Source organism: Peromyscus californicus, unplaced genomic scaffold (assembly GCF_007827085.1).
Source record: "Peromyscus californicus insignis strain IS unplaced genomic scaffold, ASM782708v3 Scaffold_4__1_contigs__length_199733344, whole genome shotgun sequence".
Taxonomy (NCBI): domain Eukaryota; kingdom Metazoa; phylum Chordata; class Mammalia; order Rodentia; family Cricetidae; genus Peromyscus; species Peromyscus californicus.
The window spans coordinates 126,133,111-126,151,153 of record NW_026294562.1 but is presented as its reverse complement, the minus strand read 5'-3'; the positions used below and the strand labels follow the sequence as shown (position 1 = coordinate 126,151,153).

Here is an 18,043-nt window from a genome sequence, read left to right as displayed (position 1 = left end):
ATGTAAAGGATTATCTAGTACTGTCTTAGTACTTTGAGATGTAATGGAATAGCGGTTAGGTTTTATCACCCTAATAGTTTGGCTAATTCATATATTATTACTTGTATATTTTGTTACCTGAATTTTAAAGTTTGAAGGGAAACCCCTTTTAATGTTTTAAATGGCACTTTTCTCTGGCCCATTTACTTCTATAACTGACACTAATCTTCATAATTTGTCATCCAATTAACTCCTTGGAGTACAGAGGGAACAGAGGCTACCTTTTTGTCAGGTGTTTGGGGTTCTGATATTTTTGTCATTTCATTCTTTTGGTCTCTTCCCTCCTGTACTGTTGGTCTTTGGGGAATATGTTTCTTCAAGGTGTGATCTCTATGTTTTGTGCATTTGTGTATCGTTGTGGTTCACCTCCATTATTGACCTCTTCCATCATTCATTTTCAGTTCAATGCAAGTTCTTGGGGATGTTGTCAGGAGACCTCCCATTCATAGGAGAAGGTACAGAGTTCACTAAATTGAACTAACCATGTCATCTCTGAGTGTGTACTAACAAGCATCTCATTCTGGTTACGTTGGACAACGTTTTTAAACGTTACATTTCTGGTTTAGGCAAATAAAATATAGCTGCTTCTTAGTTGCTGTGTCCACCTGATAGGAAATAGTTTTTTTAGTCTAAAGTCTTTTTCTGGTTCTAAATTTATAATGTGCACACCCACTTACTGGCTCAGATGGCTTTGTCTCGTTTTGTTTGTTTGTTCTTTGTTTTGTTTTCATGTTCTATCTAACTAGTGGACCTTGGGAGATACTTCCCTCTGTATCCAGAAAAGAAAGAGAATAGCCAGAAATATATTTGTGTGCACTCATGCATAGGTTCTAAAATATTTCCAGGACATTCTTGAATAATATGAAGAAAGATTTTTATTAGTTGGTGACCTGGTAGTTTCCATTCCATTGTTGACAGAGTATTTTCAGAAAGCAATCTGGCATAAGCTTATACCTTTTTTGAATTGCTTAATTATTATTTATCAAGTAAAAAGTGAAGGTAATATTTATAAGCTAAGAACTAATTTCTAATTATACATACTCAGTTACCTCATGTTTTAAAGACTTTTATTGTGTAGAGCTATTACTGACTTTTCTTCTATTGTTTACAAAAATCATTTAGAAATCATGAAAGTGTGATTCTTTTATTGTATTTCTCATATAAAGAGACATTTGCAAAGATACTTTTATCTATTTGCAGAATATTTGTGAGAAAGGCAAAATAATACTCTTCCTACTTTTTTTCCTATGATTTTTCAAATGTATATTCCTTTAATTCCATATTTTAGGGAAGTTTTGATCTTAAATTCTAACATTTTCATGAATCTAAATGGTCATGCTGTCAGTTAGACTCTTCAGGCAGGCAGGTCGTTCACTGCCTTTTTCAATAGACAGTGTGTCAAACTTGTAGCAATGTGTTTGTTGCTGTCTCTGGGAAAGCTCTTCATCATGAGCTACCTGAAGCATGCACTAGATTACATGGTAAGGGACGACAGGTTGCTGCCTGCAGCCCGAGCTGTACACACCAGATCCACTACTTGACTTTACAGTTTAGCCTAAGTGAAAACTATTTTTGTAGAAAGAGCATGATTCATAGTTTTAAAATTTATAAAATTGAAATATTCCAACAAGTATTAAAGAAGAAAGTTGTTCTCAAAAACAGAACAAAATAAAAAACTGTACCTCCTAAACTTCAAAGCCAGAGAACCTTATGATTTGGGAGGCTCTCCGAAATACACTTTAATCATGCCAGGAGTCGGTGAAGGCTTAGACCAATTGCAGCTTGCCAGATCCAGTGATGCTTGGATGGGTCTTTGTTCGTCCTGTTCTGTACTTTAAATGTTTTCTACAGCATTATCATAGTCTCAGAGCAAAGGAGATATTGAAAACTCTACAAAAAGATGATTATTCTTTTTAAGAATGATTTGGCAATGGATATTGAGTTAATGATTTTCTATTTTTTAATAAGAAATCACAGTTGAGCATGGTGGCACGGGCCTTTAATCCCAGCACTCAGAAGGCAGAAGCAGACAGATCTCTGAGTTCAAGGACAGCCTGGTCTACAGAGCGAGTTCCAGGACAGTCAGGACTTTACAGAGAAACCTTGTCTCAAAAAAAAAAAAAAAAAGAAAAAAAGGAAAAGAAAAGAAAAAAAGAAAGAAAAGAAATGAAATCAGATACTTAGGTAATTCAATTGGAAATTTGAAAATTAAATTAATAACTTCAAAGAATGGACTTCTGAGCCTTATAAATATTTGTAAATTATGTTTTACTTCTGTTTACACAAGTAAGTTTGAGTCAGTCTAACCCTTCTTCCCAGATGAGAGATGCCTCAAACTGTGTATTTTTCTTTTCCCTTTTGTGAGCCATACACTGTTATTTAATCAGATTTGAAATTTTTTATACCATTTGGAACAGCTGTAGAGGAAACTGTCATAGATAGCATCCATCCCACCATTTTCCTCGTCTCAAGGCTTGTCCACCAAGCAGAGTTGTTGGAGGTCTTGGAGACTGAGACCACCGAATGGTTCTGCTGTCTGCAGCAATGCTTTAACTGTTGTCAGGAACTCCTTGTCGTCTTTGTTATTGTCAGTAAGACAAAAACATAGCACTTAGAATTTCAAGGCCCCCCAAAGCAGTATTTTTTTAGGTGATAGTACTTGTTAGTCAAAAATTCTTACCTAGGACCACACCTTGGGGATGTGTCTCAAGTAACTAAACAAGTAAGCAAGCAAGCAAAGATCCTGACCTTTTGATGTAGTTCTAGTCAGAAAGTGACTATTATATAATTTGTTTCAACCTTTCCACCCTAGATTTTCCTCCCCTGCTCTATTGCATAGGATAAACAAGGAAGCAACTGCTCAAATGAATGTTTTTTTAATCTTGGGGAAAATGGATACAAAATTGAAAATAAAGGCATTTCCATATTAATATCATAAAACTCTAAGAAAAATAAATCTGCTTATCAGTTTAAAACTGTAAGGAAGCTATGGCCTTTATTGTAGTTGCCTCATTTTAAGCAGAAAGGCCTAATGAATAGCTTCTAAAGAAGAAATATGAATTGACTATTGTATAAGATGTTGCCTGGCTTGTCTGGATCCTTAACGGGAACATATGGAAAAAAGCACTGCTTTCTCAGTGAGACCTCTGAGCTGTTTGTAGCATTTTCTTTCAATTCAGGCCCAGGAGTGACTGTCCTGAGTCGAGGGATATGGGAGCAATGATGAATACAGAGAGACACTTGGCCACAACAGTAGGTTTTAGAACACCTCTCTGGGAATGTCTGCAGAGGAAGCCATGAGTGGGCTGCAGTTTTTGCCAAGGGATTAGTTGAAGAAATTCTTTAGTTTCAGTTAGAGTAGTCATCCCATAAGGAGCACACATGACCTTTCCTAAAACAGTGTCTGAATGGACATCAACTGAACAATATTAAATTCCTGTGGTTCTTTTTCTAGTCCTTTCCTAAATTCTCAGTGTTGCATATCTATTTTTTTTTATAAATGATTACATAAGCCCATCTCTATATCCTTTCTTTTTAAACTGAATAACCCAAACCTGTTTCCTCTTTTCTCCCTCCATTTCTTGTTTCTGCCTTTGATGTCATCTCCAGTATGAGCTGGTGTCCCTCTGGTGTGCAGTACTCGGCTGCTCTGAATGCTGACTTTAATTTCAGAAGGTATAGTATTACATGTCCAGCCACCAAACCAGGAACCGTAAAGTAAGACTTCTGGCCTTGGGCTGTAGCTGGCTTCTCTGTGGCTGGAATGCATATGGGCAGCCTGTGATATCTGTGAGCATAGTATACCGCTGCCTTCACTATGGATGCTACTAACCCAGTTGCAGGAGTGTGGCCTAGGAACAGTACCCAATGCTGCATCGTTTGTCTCAAGTAGCAATAGATGGCTGTGTTTTCTGCATGAACCCTGTGTCTATGCTGGAAGCCCTTGTCTTTGCTTTGGTCTTTCCAAGTTCCCAGATTCTTAAGAAAAGACAGCTAATAGACCCTGGTTTTTATTATACTTTCAAGTCCTACATTCAAGTTCTGAATTTAGATGCCTCATCATTTCATATTTGTCTTTGAGTTAAGCAGCCAGATTTAATTATTAAAATATTTTCAGAATTAAGTTTTGTGGTAAGCAGAGATGAAGTTTTCTCAGGCTTTTCAGATAATTCACAATGGAAAACTAAATTTCTTTACTTGTCTAAACTTTCTTCTTATGCCTGGTGTTAAAAATGGGTTCTGCAGAGACAGTTGGTTGCAGTTCATTATGACTTCTCTTGTCATATTGAAGTAAGAACAACAAATTTGTTAATAGTTTACCCACTAGAGAAAATAGAGACATATGGCTTCAGTTCATAAGTAATTTATGAAGAAAAGCCCTTTGGGGCTGGAATATATGAACTTAATTGTAGCAACGAACTGTATAGTTTTCCCAGAACAGAAATAACTATATAGCTTCAGTATACATCCAGATACAGTTCCAGCTGATTAACTGAGAACACAGTTAGCTGCAACTGTATTCTTCTTTCAGAGAAGTTCCCTCTGTAGTTACAGCACATGTGTGCATTCTAGTTAGTGGCTCCAAAGAGGGTAGGCAGCTAGCCTTCCTCTTCAGCCTCTCACTTTCAGAAAGTAACCACAAAATCTGTACCTCAGACCTATCTCCCCTTTAAAATTCCACACCCTGTTTGCTTTTTTCAGCATTTATGCTCCTGTGTTTTATGTGCCTATCTGCAGCTGATGATTCTCACTAAGCCATCATCAGGAACTATCTGGCCAGGTGTGCACAGGTGGTATTGCTCATTAGTGAAACCAGGGTTTTCTGGTTAGAAGTGTACCCAGAAAGTTGTCAACCAAAATATAATTGAATGTAAAGCTTTATAATCGTCCATGCCATGTCACTCACTTTTCATTCTCAAAGCTCCTTATGATTGTGCTTTGTGACATTTGACATTAGATGAGTTAGAGTCTGGAAAGATTAATTTGATCACATCAATAAAAGGCCATACATATATACATATATATGTTGAAAAACAGCTGAGAAAATGATGATATCTGGTTCACCATGTAGATAAGTTGAATAATGAGGTAGGGAAGTAAACGTGTCTGGTGTTCTTTCTCAGCATCCAAGACCACTGGGGGGGAAGGTGAGTGATGCTCATCTGCTCTGTGTCCTTTAGACATTTTGAGTAGGATTAGAGGGATTTTGTTTCCTCCCATTCTGAGACCTACAAACAATGAATGAACTCGTGTGCTTTGTGTTCAGTTTCAGTCTGGAAGGCTTGACAGGAGAAGCTGGTGGTGGAAATAAGCCATCCTCATCTCTAGAAATGAGCTCTGCAAACTCCAGCCAGCTCAGAAACTCTTTCAGTGGTGAGGAACAGAGGGATTCTCTGATGTCACTTTCAGAAGAACATCTGGAGCCGGACCAGAGACATCATCATAGGATGTTTGATCAGCAGGTAAGGCTAAAATAGGTATATATTGCTAATGGGGGTGATAGTGGAACATTACCTCCAAATAGGATCTCATTGTTTATGCTTTTTATTAGTATTAGTATAAAGCTAGAGCTGTGATTACTTACCTATTAAATGATATCTTCAAGTCTAGCAATAACATGGCTTTTATCACTAAACCTGAATATTTAAGAATACATTAATCAGACTGGAGAGATGGTTCAGTGGTTAAGAACACTTACTGCTCTTATAGGGGACTGGCATTTGGTTCCTGGCTCTCACATATAGTGGCTTACAGCCATCCATAACTTCATTTCCAAGGGTCTAGTGCCTTCTAACCTCCAGAGGCACCAGACATGAGTATGATGTACAACATATATTCAGAAAAAAAACACTCTATACAAAAATATACATATATATATATATATTATCTTCAAGAAAGAATACATTAATATACACAGATTTAAATATTCTATCACAACAAATGCTTTAGGATTGGGAAAGTATTCAGGACATGCAGCTTCCTTTATCTGTCTATATTGTTCTCTTACCAGCTCATTGTAAATTGAGTTTTAAAGTGTATTGTATGTCATTATTACATTTATCAATTTGAAAGTGCATGCATGCCCTAAGTTTATTTCCTAGAGAAAACATGTTCTTTGTCTCAACTGTACTGTTCAGGAAATGCTTGTTGATCCCCTTCCTTAACTGTGAGGGCCTCAAGCCCCTATAAGTGAGTTGTCTGATGTCACATAACATTAGCTGAACAGTACAAATTCAGACTTGGTGACTGTTGGTCTTATTACTTCTTTCTATGACTTAGAAGTAGACAGATTTTAATGAGAATATTTTAATTTTTTTAAAACTGTTTGTGTGACCTTTTCTGAGACAAATTATTTCCAGAAATTTGACAGATGACCCTGTCTTTTAGTAAATGATACTTATTACCACTGCTATCTTTCTGATTGAATCTTTCTAGATGAACGTCAGCATTTTTGTGCTGTGCTGTGTTGTACTGTGCTATGCATAGTCTTCCTAGAACTCTCATCTTACCTTCAGTTCCTCTTGTGCACAACCTCAGTGTGGGTGTTGTGCTGCATGTATCTCTCTGATCTAGACAAGTTGCCTGCAGCCAACTTCCTCTTGAAATTCACTGCTGTTCGCTGAGGTCATTTTTCAAGCCTCACAGTTGTATTTGAAACATAGCAACTGTTTGCCTCAGCTTCCATGGTTACACATGGAACAAGCTCTAAATAATCAGAAGTCTTTGGCCTGACTGAGTGAGTGCATGCTAGGAATAGATGTTCAGTGTCTCTCTTTCCAGGCATTCGAGTCAGGAAGAGGCAGATTTCATCTTGTAAGAGGATTAGAAAAAGAGGTATGGGTCCCTTATCACCAGAAGTAATGATTCCTTCAGGGGTGTTAAAGGAGCCTCTGCTTCTGCTTGGTCTCCACAGCTCTTAAAACGCTGTGGCTTTAAATTGCCAGTAACGCTGCTGCCGAGGAAGTTACGTACTAAATTGCAGTCACCCTGTGTTCGTGTGGAATCAAAGAAGAAGTGAAAGAGATTTAGTTCCTTCCCAAATGCATTGCTGCTTTGCTAATGCTCTTGAAATGCTTTCTACTCACATCCCAGTTTCCAACTCCTGATAATCAGATTACTGTATGTCTGTGAAGATGTCTTGATTTTTTTCAAAGGAGCAGTACTCTGTATAGTCTATTACTTCCGGTGAAGTTACCGGATTGTGTGCCCAGCAGATACCTACTGCTCACTTACTCAATTTGAAACATTGTTAGATGCTCTGAGGGATGGAAAACCACTGTGAATGATGAATACTTATCAGTTTCGGGTGAAAAAAGGCAGGCTTAGAAAAGCTGAGTAACTAACTGTTAAGCGGAAGAAGCAGACTGGATTCCAAGTCTCCCCTCACCAGGTTGGGTCAGTGTGAATTCTACACATGTCTAAATAGATGAACATGTACTTAGAACCCATTCTTCATTTTTTTATTTTTTTATTTTGTAGACATCTCACAGGTCTAAACAACAGGGATTTAATTACTGTACATCAGCCATTTCTTCTCCATTGACAAAATCCATCTCATTAATGACAATTAGTCATCCTGGATTGGACAGTGAGTATACTACTTTTTTAAAAAATAAATATATCTTAACCACTTTTCCTATCATTTTTCTTACTTTGGGATCTTACTAACTTTCAAATTTCATCTGCTGCTTTTGACTAACTGACTTCATACTCAACAGAAATGCTAATGTAGAGATCAGCTTTCAGCTCTTCCTCTTGCTAAGAAAAAATCTCTTTGATACATGCATTGCATTCATTATATTGTGGGGTATAAATATAATACCATTTTTTAAAAGGGCTTTGAAATAATTTCATACTTGGAAAATGGATGCAAATGACTCTCACTGGAAAAAATCCATGGCAAGAAAAATCCGTGGCAAAAATAATGTAAAGAAGCTGGTCAGTAGTGGCCCAGTACCTTGGGAGGCAGAGGCAGGCGGATCTCTTGTGAGGCCAGCCTAGTCTACAAAGTCAGTTCCAGGACAACCAGGGCTACATAGAGAAATCCTGTCCCAAAAAAACAAAAACAAAACAAACAAAAAATTAGTGTAAAGAATTTGTGTATTCTTCCCTCCTATCCCCAGATGTTACTATAATTCCTATTTTTCCAGAATACTCCTTCATCACTCCCCTTCAGAGAGTAGTGTTTTTTTACCTCTAACTCATTTAATGTTTTTTAAAAGCAGATACTCTTTCTTATAGTAACATAATTATCTGAATCAGGAGGTTAAACCTAGTCAAATTGACCTAATATAGACACAGTTCCATTTTTCTCACCTTTTCCTGGGCCCAGGATCCTGTCCAAGAACAGATACTGAAATGAGTATTTATATCACAGTAGGCTCCTTAAATCTGGAAATATTTCTCAAGTGATCTTGTCTCTCCTAAACTTGACAGAAGACAATACAGTCTGAGCACTCAGAAATGTCAAACTCAGGATACAAAACTGAAGGACATTTTTACTTAAGCAAGTACAAGAGGATTAAGTCTGAAAGTAACTATAAAACTGTGTGCAGATGCAGGTCAGTTGACTGTCAGGGGTATATTGGCAGCTGGAATCTATAAACACAAGGCATTTGTGAATAAAAATGCTTACAAACATATTTTAATTGTACAAATGTTTGTCACAACTTCTTTCTTAAGAAACCTCCTTTTTTATTATTATTAAAATTTGTTTATTTTATTTTATTTTATTTTATTTTATGTGTGTAGGTGTTTTGCTTGTATCTGTCTGTGCATCACATGTGTGCCATACCCACAGAGTCTAGAAGAGGTCATTGACTCCTCTGGAACAGAAGTTACAGATAGTTGTGAGTTATCATGTGAATGCTGGGAATTAAACCCAGGTCCTCTGGAAGAGTAGCCATTGCTCTTAACCACTGATCTGCCTGTCTAGCTCAAGGAACCTGTTTTAAAATCTGTTTTGAAAGAGTAATTACAGTGTGAAATCATGATGCAAAAATTAAATCTAAAAGAGAGTAATATACCTGTTCTTCACTACAAGGCCAGCTATTATGGAGTCTAAACACAAGCTTCTGATGTCTATGGTATTTTTTCAGTGTCCTCTTACAATTTAATACAAAAGAACTGGAGACTAACGTAGCTGTCCCTCATTAATGAAAGATTCTGTCTTATATCTTGACTAACTGGAGGTTTAATCTTAGAAATTTTCACAGTAGAGTGATGGCATAAAGGATGATTCTTTTGCTCTGTAATCATGAACACCTGTATTTGGATCCTTGTGCCAACATAGCAAGCTAGGCATGTTCTCGTGCTTTCCTGTGACCCTAGCATGCTATAGAAAGCAAAGAGTACTGGAGCTTGCTGCCTTCCAGCCTAGCTAAGAAACATGAAGTGAGGGTTCAAGGAGACCTTGACACTCTCTTCTGGTTTCCTGTGTGCACACACCTGAACAAAAATACAAACACATATGCATTTTATTTTAAAGGCAGTTGGGCCTGCTGTTCAGCAGTAGGGTTCAGGTCTCGTTGAGCATGCACGAAGCTCTTCACCTCCCAAGTTCTGGGATTACAGGACACATCATCATACTCAGTTTACAGAAAATTTTTCTTAAGATTGTTTAACTTCTGTTTTCTGTAAGCACATGCAATGGCTAAATGACTTCTTGTTACAGAAGCCCTTTACCCTCAGTTCAACTTTAGCTGTTAAGGAGGGATAATGTGCTGTGGTTTAATGTGAATTAAAGTCTGTTAGTGTACTTCCTGTTGTGTAATGAGCATGGAGTTGTGTAGTTCACAACGACCCAAAATAGTGCCAAGGTCTCTTTCTCTCTGACTGTAATGTAAGCAGTTTTAGAAACAAGAACATTGTCCATTGTGTTGAAAAAGAACCCCAAATTATTGGAAATAATATTCCTGAGGCCACACAGGCAAACAGAGCAAATGTAACTCAGCAAGGCAGATTACTTTTACAAAAGAGAACAGTGACTTTGCCTGGGCAAGCGAGCACATGGAGGCAAAAAGTTCATTTTACCTCATTGGTGGGAGCTCAACCTCACAATCTGCTGTGGTTGGTGTAGCTTTCATATAGGTACAGGGCATTTTCTCTGATTTGATTTGGGGCCTTAAGATTCCCAAAAGCCTGATAAAAGGAAAATTCATGTGTCCATTTATTCATTCCATATTTGAATGCCAACTCTTCACTGTGTACTATACTAGACAGTGGTGGAAGAAGGATGAACTTACTGATGGCTTCTTTCTTGGCTTATATTTATTATTTATGGATAAGAGAACAAGTTGAAGCTAACAGGAAATAGTAAATGAAGCAACCAAAATCAACACTCTCAAACCTTGAGAATTGGAGAAAGTTTAGACCAAAAGAAACTGGAAATTGGTATATGGAAATCTAAACTAAGGATTAGGGTTTCTTCTCGAAGGCAGTAGAATCATGTTAATTAGAGCGCTTCAGCCCAACCACAAAGGAAATAAGGTTGGGAAGAAGAATCTTACAGGTCAATAGAAAGCTTCTGCATGGTTCACAGTGCAGCTATTTCAGAATAGTGACCTCAGGAGAGAAGTTGAAGAAGCCCAAATGAGGTGTGCTGTAAGGATCCAAGGATGGTGCCCAGGTTGGTACCCTGAGTCTTTAAGTAGATGTTAGATATCAATTGACTGGTGAAGGACTAGAGGGGGAGCAAGGCAGCAGGAAAAGATGTATTCCCTTTTGTGTTTGTTGGGTTTTAGCTGCCTGTGGAGTGTCCACCCACACACAGGTGAGCAAAGAGATGAATGAGTCTGATCCTGAAAGGAGAGCTCTACCTTGAAGGTTAGAGGGAAAGGAGACCCTAGTATATTATGTGCATACACGATGAAGAGGTAGGAGTAAAGTAGGAAATTTGGGAATGCGTGAGAAGAGCAGTAATACTGAACCCTGAGCAATATCACTGTTGGATGTTGTCTATACACCATGAAGAAGAAAAACTCAAGCTATGAATTATGACCATTAAAAATAGTTTGCTCCTTGTTTTCAAATATAAGAAGTGTGTATATTTAGATGATTTGTTAAACTGCATTACAATTTTTTGTGTTCATAAATGAATATATAAATAAAATATACCGTTAGCCAGGCAGTGGTGGCATATAACTTTAATCCCAGCACTTGGGAGGCAGAGGCAGGTAGATCTGAGTTCGAGGCCACCTTGGTCTACAGAGCAAGTTCCAAGACAGCCAGGGCTACACAGAGAAACCCTGTCTCAAAAAACCAGATAGACAGGTAGATAGACAGGCAGACAGACAGACATTGTTAATTTTGATAGCCTTTCCTGGGATCCTTAAGGCCATCAACATTATCTTGTTTCCACATAGGTTGGAGGTACCTCTTTCTTTGTCTTGGCATAACCTTTGCGTGCTCTAATGTCTTTCTGTTAACCTACTTCTCAGCTCAGCAGCAGATGAAGCCAACAAGGTGGATCTCCTTTTCCGTCAGCGTTTCTCCACTCCTCCTTAAATCTAAAACTCTCTTTTCTTTTGGCTCTTCTTATTCCAGTGATGAGGAGGAGGAGTTGCATAGTAAGTAAGCTCATTTGGTGTTTAGTGGCTGTTCTCCAGAGTCTGGCTAGCTTTTAAATGCTATAGGCCTGCTACTAAAAGAATGAGATCTTTTTTTTTTTTTTTTTTTTTTTTTTTTTTTTTTTTTTTTGGTTTTTCGAGACAGGGTTTCTCTGTGTAGCTTTGCGCCTTTCCTGGAACTCACTCGGTAGTCCAGGCTGGCCTTGAACTCACAGAGATCCGCCTGGCTCTGCCTCCCGAGTGCTGGGATTAAAGGCGTGCGCCACCACCGCCCGGCAGAATGAGATCTTTTGAGGGCTTTTATCTCCTGGTATGCTATCTTCTTTAAGTCACATGTCTTGCATGCCTTTGCAAATTGATTTTGATGAAACCAGTTTTCTGTTGTCTTATCTGTGACTACTAATACTGATTGTTTCAGTGACCTCCTGTTTCCAGTGCAGGTATCTTTCCAGAACACACCCTCAGGCGTGAGGTGTGTGTTCTCAACCCACTTCTGCCCTTTGTAATACTGAGTGCTAGTTTTACAAAACTTTGAGCTTGACCACTTCAGTTTTAATTCTAATTATCCATTTTTCTCTGTCTCCTGGGACAGATAGCTAGACTGTCTGTTAATGATACCTAAAAGTTTCTCTTTGAAAAACAAAACTCTGAGATTAGATCTCATAGTTTGGGAAATAGAAGTGAAATCTTTTTTCTCAATTTTTGTTCTTCTAAAATTCTGTCTTATGCCACACTCCTCAGTGAGTTACAGATTTCGAATTAATAAGTTCTTAGTAGCACCTGGTATGAAAATACTTTGAAAAATCAGTTTTTAGTAAACTTGAAATGCAACTGAGTCTTCTTTTATTAGAAGACCTTGGCTTTAATTTTGGAGGGCTTCTAGGATATTCTGGGACTTACATTTTTTATGGGCAAACTATTTCTATCATAAAGTAATGAATTGTTGTGTTAGAATTAATATTATGAGTTCCTAACATTTATGTCCATAATTGTCCTTCCACTTGCTGATCTGAAGTAGCAGTGATGTATAAAAATTATTGTGATCCCGGCGGTGGTGGCTCACGCCTTTAATCCCAGCACTCAGGAGGCAGAGCCAGGCGCATCTCTGTGAGTTCCAGGCCAGCCTTGTCTAAGGAGTGAGATCCAGGACAGGCACCAAAACTGCACAGAGAAATCATGTCTCAAAAAACAAAACAAAACAAACAATCAAAAAAAAAAAACTATTGTGACTGCCACTTTGCATTGTCTTTTAAAGGAAAGTGTCTTTAGCATAGAGATACAGTTGAGTTTTAAATGGTAGCCTCATTAGTATTCAGTGTATTTTTCACTATTAAAAGATACTTGACAAAGAAACAATGAGTTATTTACATTTTATCCCCTGTAGTAGGCAGAAAGTTGTGAAAATCCACCTCAACTTTGAGTGTTCAGACGTTCTCAAATTTCTCTGGTCAAGTACTATAGCAAATGGCCAGGTTATGGTAACAAATCAAAACCTCAGTAGAACTTCATTATCACTAGGAACAAACTGTACTGGTCTCACTGGAATAGTAAAACTATAGAAGCAGAGGAGTGTTTTGAGTACAGTGTCTAGCATTTCTTAAACCTTAGTTCATTCAGTCCAAAAATACCAGTGAGATTAATGGGGAGAGAGTAGTCTAACACATGGAGAAGCTCAGATAAGCAGCTTTAAAATGCTAATTAACATGTTGTGACCTCCCAAAGCAGTACTTGATATGCTGTACTTCCCAGATTTATTAATTAGGAAACCAAAATACTGTGTAAGACCATCTGTGCTCCATGACTCTTGTTCTATAGAATACATTTTGTTGTTTGTTCAGTGATTGCAACCCCAAATCCATGGGTATATTGCAGGTCTGCCTGTTATTTTGTGTCTTAAAGTAAAAATATGGTTGAAATGTTATTTATCTGCAATAATATGTAATGGGTTAATGATAGGTTCATTTTCTTCTGTTTATAATTTTGTCATGGAAATGGCCCATGTTATTGCATACTTTTAAAGTCTTTACACTCCAAGAATTTCAGAAGCACTAATTTTGGCGGCAGTGGTAAATTAATCTTTTTTTTTTTCTTTCAGAACCACATGTAAGAAATCACAGTAACTGAAATAAATTCTTTCTCAGCAGTAAAACCATTGGGAACTCTTAGAGGTGCTCCCATGGATTCTCTTGCTACCTAATCACATGTGTATTTAGTTTTCAACTATTCCACAGAAATCAACCCGTAGTTGTTTTGTTTTTTCTTTTTTCTTGGCCAAGTTTTTTTTGGGTATTTTTCTGCAATATGAACTTGACTTTTACGTTGTATAGTGTACTAGAGTGGTAATTTAGTAAGTTGCTTAAATGTACAGTGAAGTCTTGGCAATCTAGAAAAATTGAATACTTATACCATTGAAGGCTCCTGGGGTGGGAAAAAGTTTGTTTTAATCCAGTCTCTTGTTTTAAAGCTAACTAAGGTATCATTGGTTAAAATGCTTATAGTTTAAAACTAGATTCTGCAGAATTAGGAGCCAGATCCTTCTTTCCAAGCTATTGTTACCAAACATGGTAAATGTAATAGAAGAAACCTGTCTTAGTTGGGGTTTCTATTGCTGTAAAGAGACACTGTTACCACGGCAACTCTTATAAAGGAAAATATTTAATTGGGTGACTTACAGTTTCAGCAATTTAGTTCATTTTTATCATGGTGGGACTTGGCTGTGTGCAGGTAGACATAGTGCTGGGAAAAGAACTGAGAGTTCTACATTTGATCCACAGGCAACAGGAAGTGAACTGAACTAGACCTAGCTTGAGCATAGGAGACTCCCAAAGCCTGCCTGCACAATGACTTACTTCCTCCAGCAAGGCCAGACCTACTTCAGCAGGACCACACCTCCTTATAATGCCACTCCCTATAAGCTTATGAGGGCCAATTACATTCAAACTACCACAGTCCATTCCCTGGCCCCCATAAGCTTGTAAACATATCATAATGCAAAATTCATTTAGTCCAACTTCAGAAGTTCACATAGTCTATAACAGTCTCAACAATGTTTTAAAGTTCAAAGTTCAAAGTCTCTTCTGAGATGCATGGCAATCTTTTAACTGTAATCCTCTGTAAAATCAAAAAACAGATCACATACTTCCAATATATAATGGCACAGGATATACATTACCATTCCAAAATATAGGGAAGTGAGCATAGTGAGGAAATGCTGGACCAAAACAAGACCAAAAGCCAGCTGGGCAAAGTCCAAACTCTGCATCTCCATGTCTGATGTCAAAATGTTCTTCTGCAGATCTCCAACTCCTTTCAGCTTCGTTGACTACAACATACTTATTTTTCTTGAGCTGGTTCTGCTCCATGCTAGGAGCTTTCCTCGGCAGATATCCCACAACTGGCATCTCTAACATCTTGGGGTCTCCAAGGCAATCCAAGCTTCTCCTCCACAACTTCACACAATGGCCTCTCTAGGACTCCATTCAGGGACACCCATGACACATGCCTGGCTTCAGTGACTTTCCTTAGTCATGGAGGAATAATCCATAACCCCTTTCCTTTGTCTAAAACACTAAAGCCAGAACCACTTGGCCAAAGCTGCCAAGTTCTGCTGCTTGCTGGTGCTGGAACATGCCCCCTTCGTTCAGTTGCATCTTCACCAGCTATCTGTTTTCTATGGTTTCCTTCACTATCTTAAACCTGACTGTCCTGAAACTAGATCTGTAGACAAGGCTGGCCTTGAACTCAGAGATCTTTCAATTACATCTTCACCAGCTTTCTGTTTTTGATGGTTTCCTTCACTGCCTACACTTAGCTGTTCTGGAACTTGCTCAGTAGTCCAGGCTGGCCTCAAACTCAGAGATCCACCAGTCTCTGACTTCCCAATGCTGGGATTAAAGGTGTGCACCATTACACCCGGCTCTAAGATTTTCTTTAATTCTTTTTCACAAGTTGGAAACTTAGCTGGGTGGGATCTTGCCCTGAGGTCACCACTCCCTTTGTTCCATTTCTTAATCTGTTTATCTCCTTGAACACAGAACTTAGTTCCATTCCCTTCCTGGTGCTCTTTTTCTCCTCAAATTGTACATTTTGTATTTTTCCTTTCTCGACTTGCTACTTTTCATTATAAATTTTTTAAGCATGAACACTAATAACCACACAACAGAGTCTATACTAGGCTGTTTTGAATTTCCTCTGCCGGTGGAATTAATCCAAATCTCTTCACTTTAGCCTCAGGCAGACTCTTCAGACAAGGTCAAAATCAGCCACATTCTTTCCCAAAATATCACAAGAACAATCTCTAGGCCACATATTAATAATCTTCCCTGAAACCTCTTGATCTAGGCACCCATAGTTCAACAAATCACACTCACACCACTGTCTTCCATGCCTCTCCTAGGATGGCCCATTAAGCAGCACTTAAAGTGAACTGCTTTTCTAATCCACAGTCCTAAGGTCCATATTCCTTCAAACAAAAACATGGTCAGTGTTAGCATTTCGGCATCTGTACTGGCCTGCTGTTAGGGTCCTGACAGGATATATCCTCAGCTGCAGCCACTAAGATCACCCCCTGTATGCATTCACTACTTTTCCTTATATATATTTCCCAGTCTTTCTCTTCCTCTTCCTTTGCTCTCATTCCCAGGGACCAGTCTCTGCCCCCTTCTCTGCCCCTTCTCTCCCCTCCCCTCAATAAACCTCCCCCGTAGGCTCTGTTGTATGATGTGACTCCTTCCTGTTGTTTTTAAAATGCAATAGTCAGGGCTATCACAGTAATGCCCCATTGCCTGATGCCAACTTCTGTCTTAGTTAGGTTTCTATTGCTGTGAAGAGACACCATGACCACAACAACTCTTATAAAGGAAAATATTTAATTGGGTGGCTTACAGTTCAGAGGTTTAGTTCATTGTCATCATGGCAGGACATGGCAGTGTGCAGGCAGACATGGTGCTGGAGAAATAGTTGAGGAACTGATCTGGAGAGGTCTTCTCACACCAGCGGTGGTGCCGGGGCTTTCTGAGCAGCACTTTGCTCCTCTTATTCACTAATCCATTTCCGGGAATTCTCAAGAGAGTATTAGACAATATTAGATTTTTCAGATGGAAATATGTACAAATAGGATCAGGAGTAAAAGCTATAACATTTACTTTCTTCTTTTATATTCTTTGATAACATCTCAGAAAGATGTCCTGTGGGAACTGAGCATTCATTAAAAACAAATTAAATGTGCTTCACCTGTATTTAAGCATAAAAACTAGTATCTTCAATTACTCAGATCCTGGATTAAATTTGCTTTCTTCATGAGAAATTCATTCCCTTACCTCCTGTTTCCATTCTAATTTGAAGGTTTCCAGTCTAATTCCTTCTCCTCCTCCTCCTCCTCCTCCTCCTCCTCCTCCTCCTCCTCCTCCTCCTCCTCCTCCTCGTCAACTTTTTTTTTCTTTTTTTATGGTTTTTTGAGACAGGGTTTCTCTGTGTAGCTTAGCGCCTTTCCTGGAACCCGCTTTGTAGACCAGGCTGGCCTCGAACTCACAGAGATCCGCCTGCCTCTGCCTCCCACCCGGCTTCCTCCTAAACCTTTTAAGGAAGAAGCACCATGCCCTCACTCTCAAAGACTTTGTACTCTTTATCTATGACCTTTTAGGTAGTTTGTCTGTCATCAGGACAGGATCTTTGTGTGCTAACTTCACCTCTTCTGTTCTTATTCTCTAGATGCACGGCCTTTCCACAGTACCAGTGCTAACCTGACCGAGAGGTATGGTGCATTTATTTATTTATTTTTTCACTCCTTTCCCCAAACTGAAATGAAGACAGTACATACAAGCTATCTTACCGCATTTAATTAAATATCCTAAGTTCTTTGAGCTCACCCAGGCTCTGACTTCCTTGAATGGCAAGTTTGAAATAATTAGAAGTATTTCATAATGAAGGTTTTATCTTTCAAAATACAATCACTTTATATTCTTATTCTTCATATTGTCTTGGTATATGGTAAAGATGATTATTTTCTTTCATTCACATAAAATATACTTATTTGACATTATACTTGGCTTATGGAGATTTTCAACTTTTGAATAAATTTAATATTTCATTGTCATAATATATACATATGTATGCATATGTGTGTGTGTGTGTGTGTGTGCGTGTGCTGTATATGTGAATTATGCAGTTCTGTTATCTTCTCAGCCATTTTAACCTTTAAAGCTAAGGGTTGGTGATGTAGTTCAGTGGTCATGCTTAGCATACATGAAACTCTGGTTTCTATTCCATTCCAAAAAAGAAAAGCTGTGTGTAGAATATACACCTCTGACCATGTAGAATTGAGGTTTTCTTTTCTCTCCCCTCCCCATCTCTTTCTTTCCTAATACTGGGGAACACCCGGGGATTGTGCATGCTAGGTAAGTGTTCCTTATCATCGAGCTTCATTCGAACTTGAATTG

General features: G+C 38.4%; 1 protein-coding gene across 9 annotated transcripts in view; it reads left to right on the top strand.

The window, feature by feature from the left end:
- The window catches only part of Akap13 (A-kinase anchoring protein 13), a 301,501-nt gene that overhangs the window by 221,340 nt on the left and 62,118 nt on the right, over window positions 1-18,043 (top strand). For 5 of the 9 annotated variants that reach the window (XM_052761650.1, XM_052761651.1, XM_052761648.1 and 2 more), the window contains exons 12-16: window positions 441-494; window positions 3,649-3,714; window positions 5,306-5,501; window positions 7,519-7,627; window positions 17,316-17,358. In XM_052761650.1, coding sequence (XP_052617610.1) covers window positions 441-494; window positions 3,649-3,714; window positions 5,306-5,501; window positions 7,519-7,627; window positions 17,316-17,358 — 468 coding nt within the window. The remainder of the gene's footprint in view (window positions 1-440; window positions 495-3,648; window positions 3,715-5,305; window positions 5,502-7,518; window positions 7,628-17,315; window positions 17,359-18,043) is intronic. The other 4 variants (XM_052761654.1, XM_052761655.1, XM_052761652.1 and 1 more) reach the window with 3 other exon arrangements.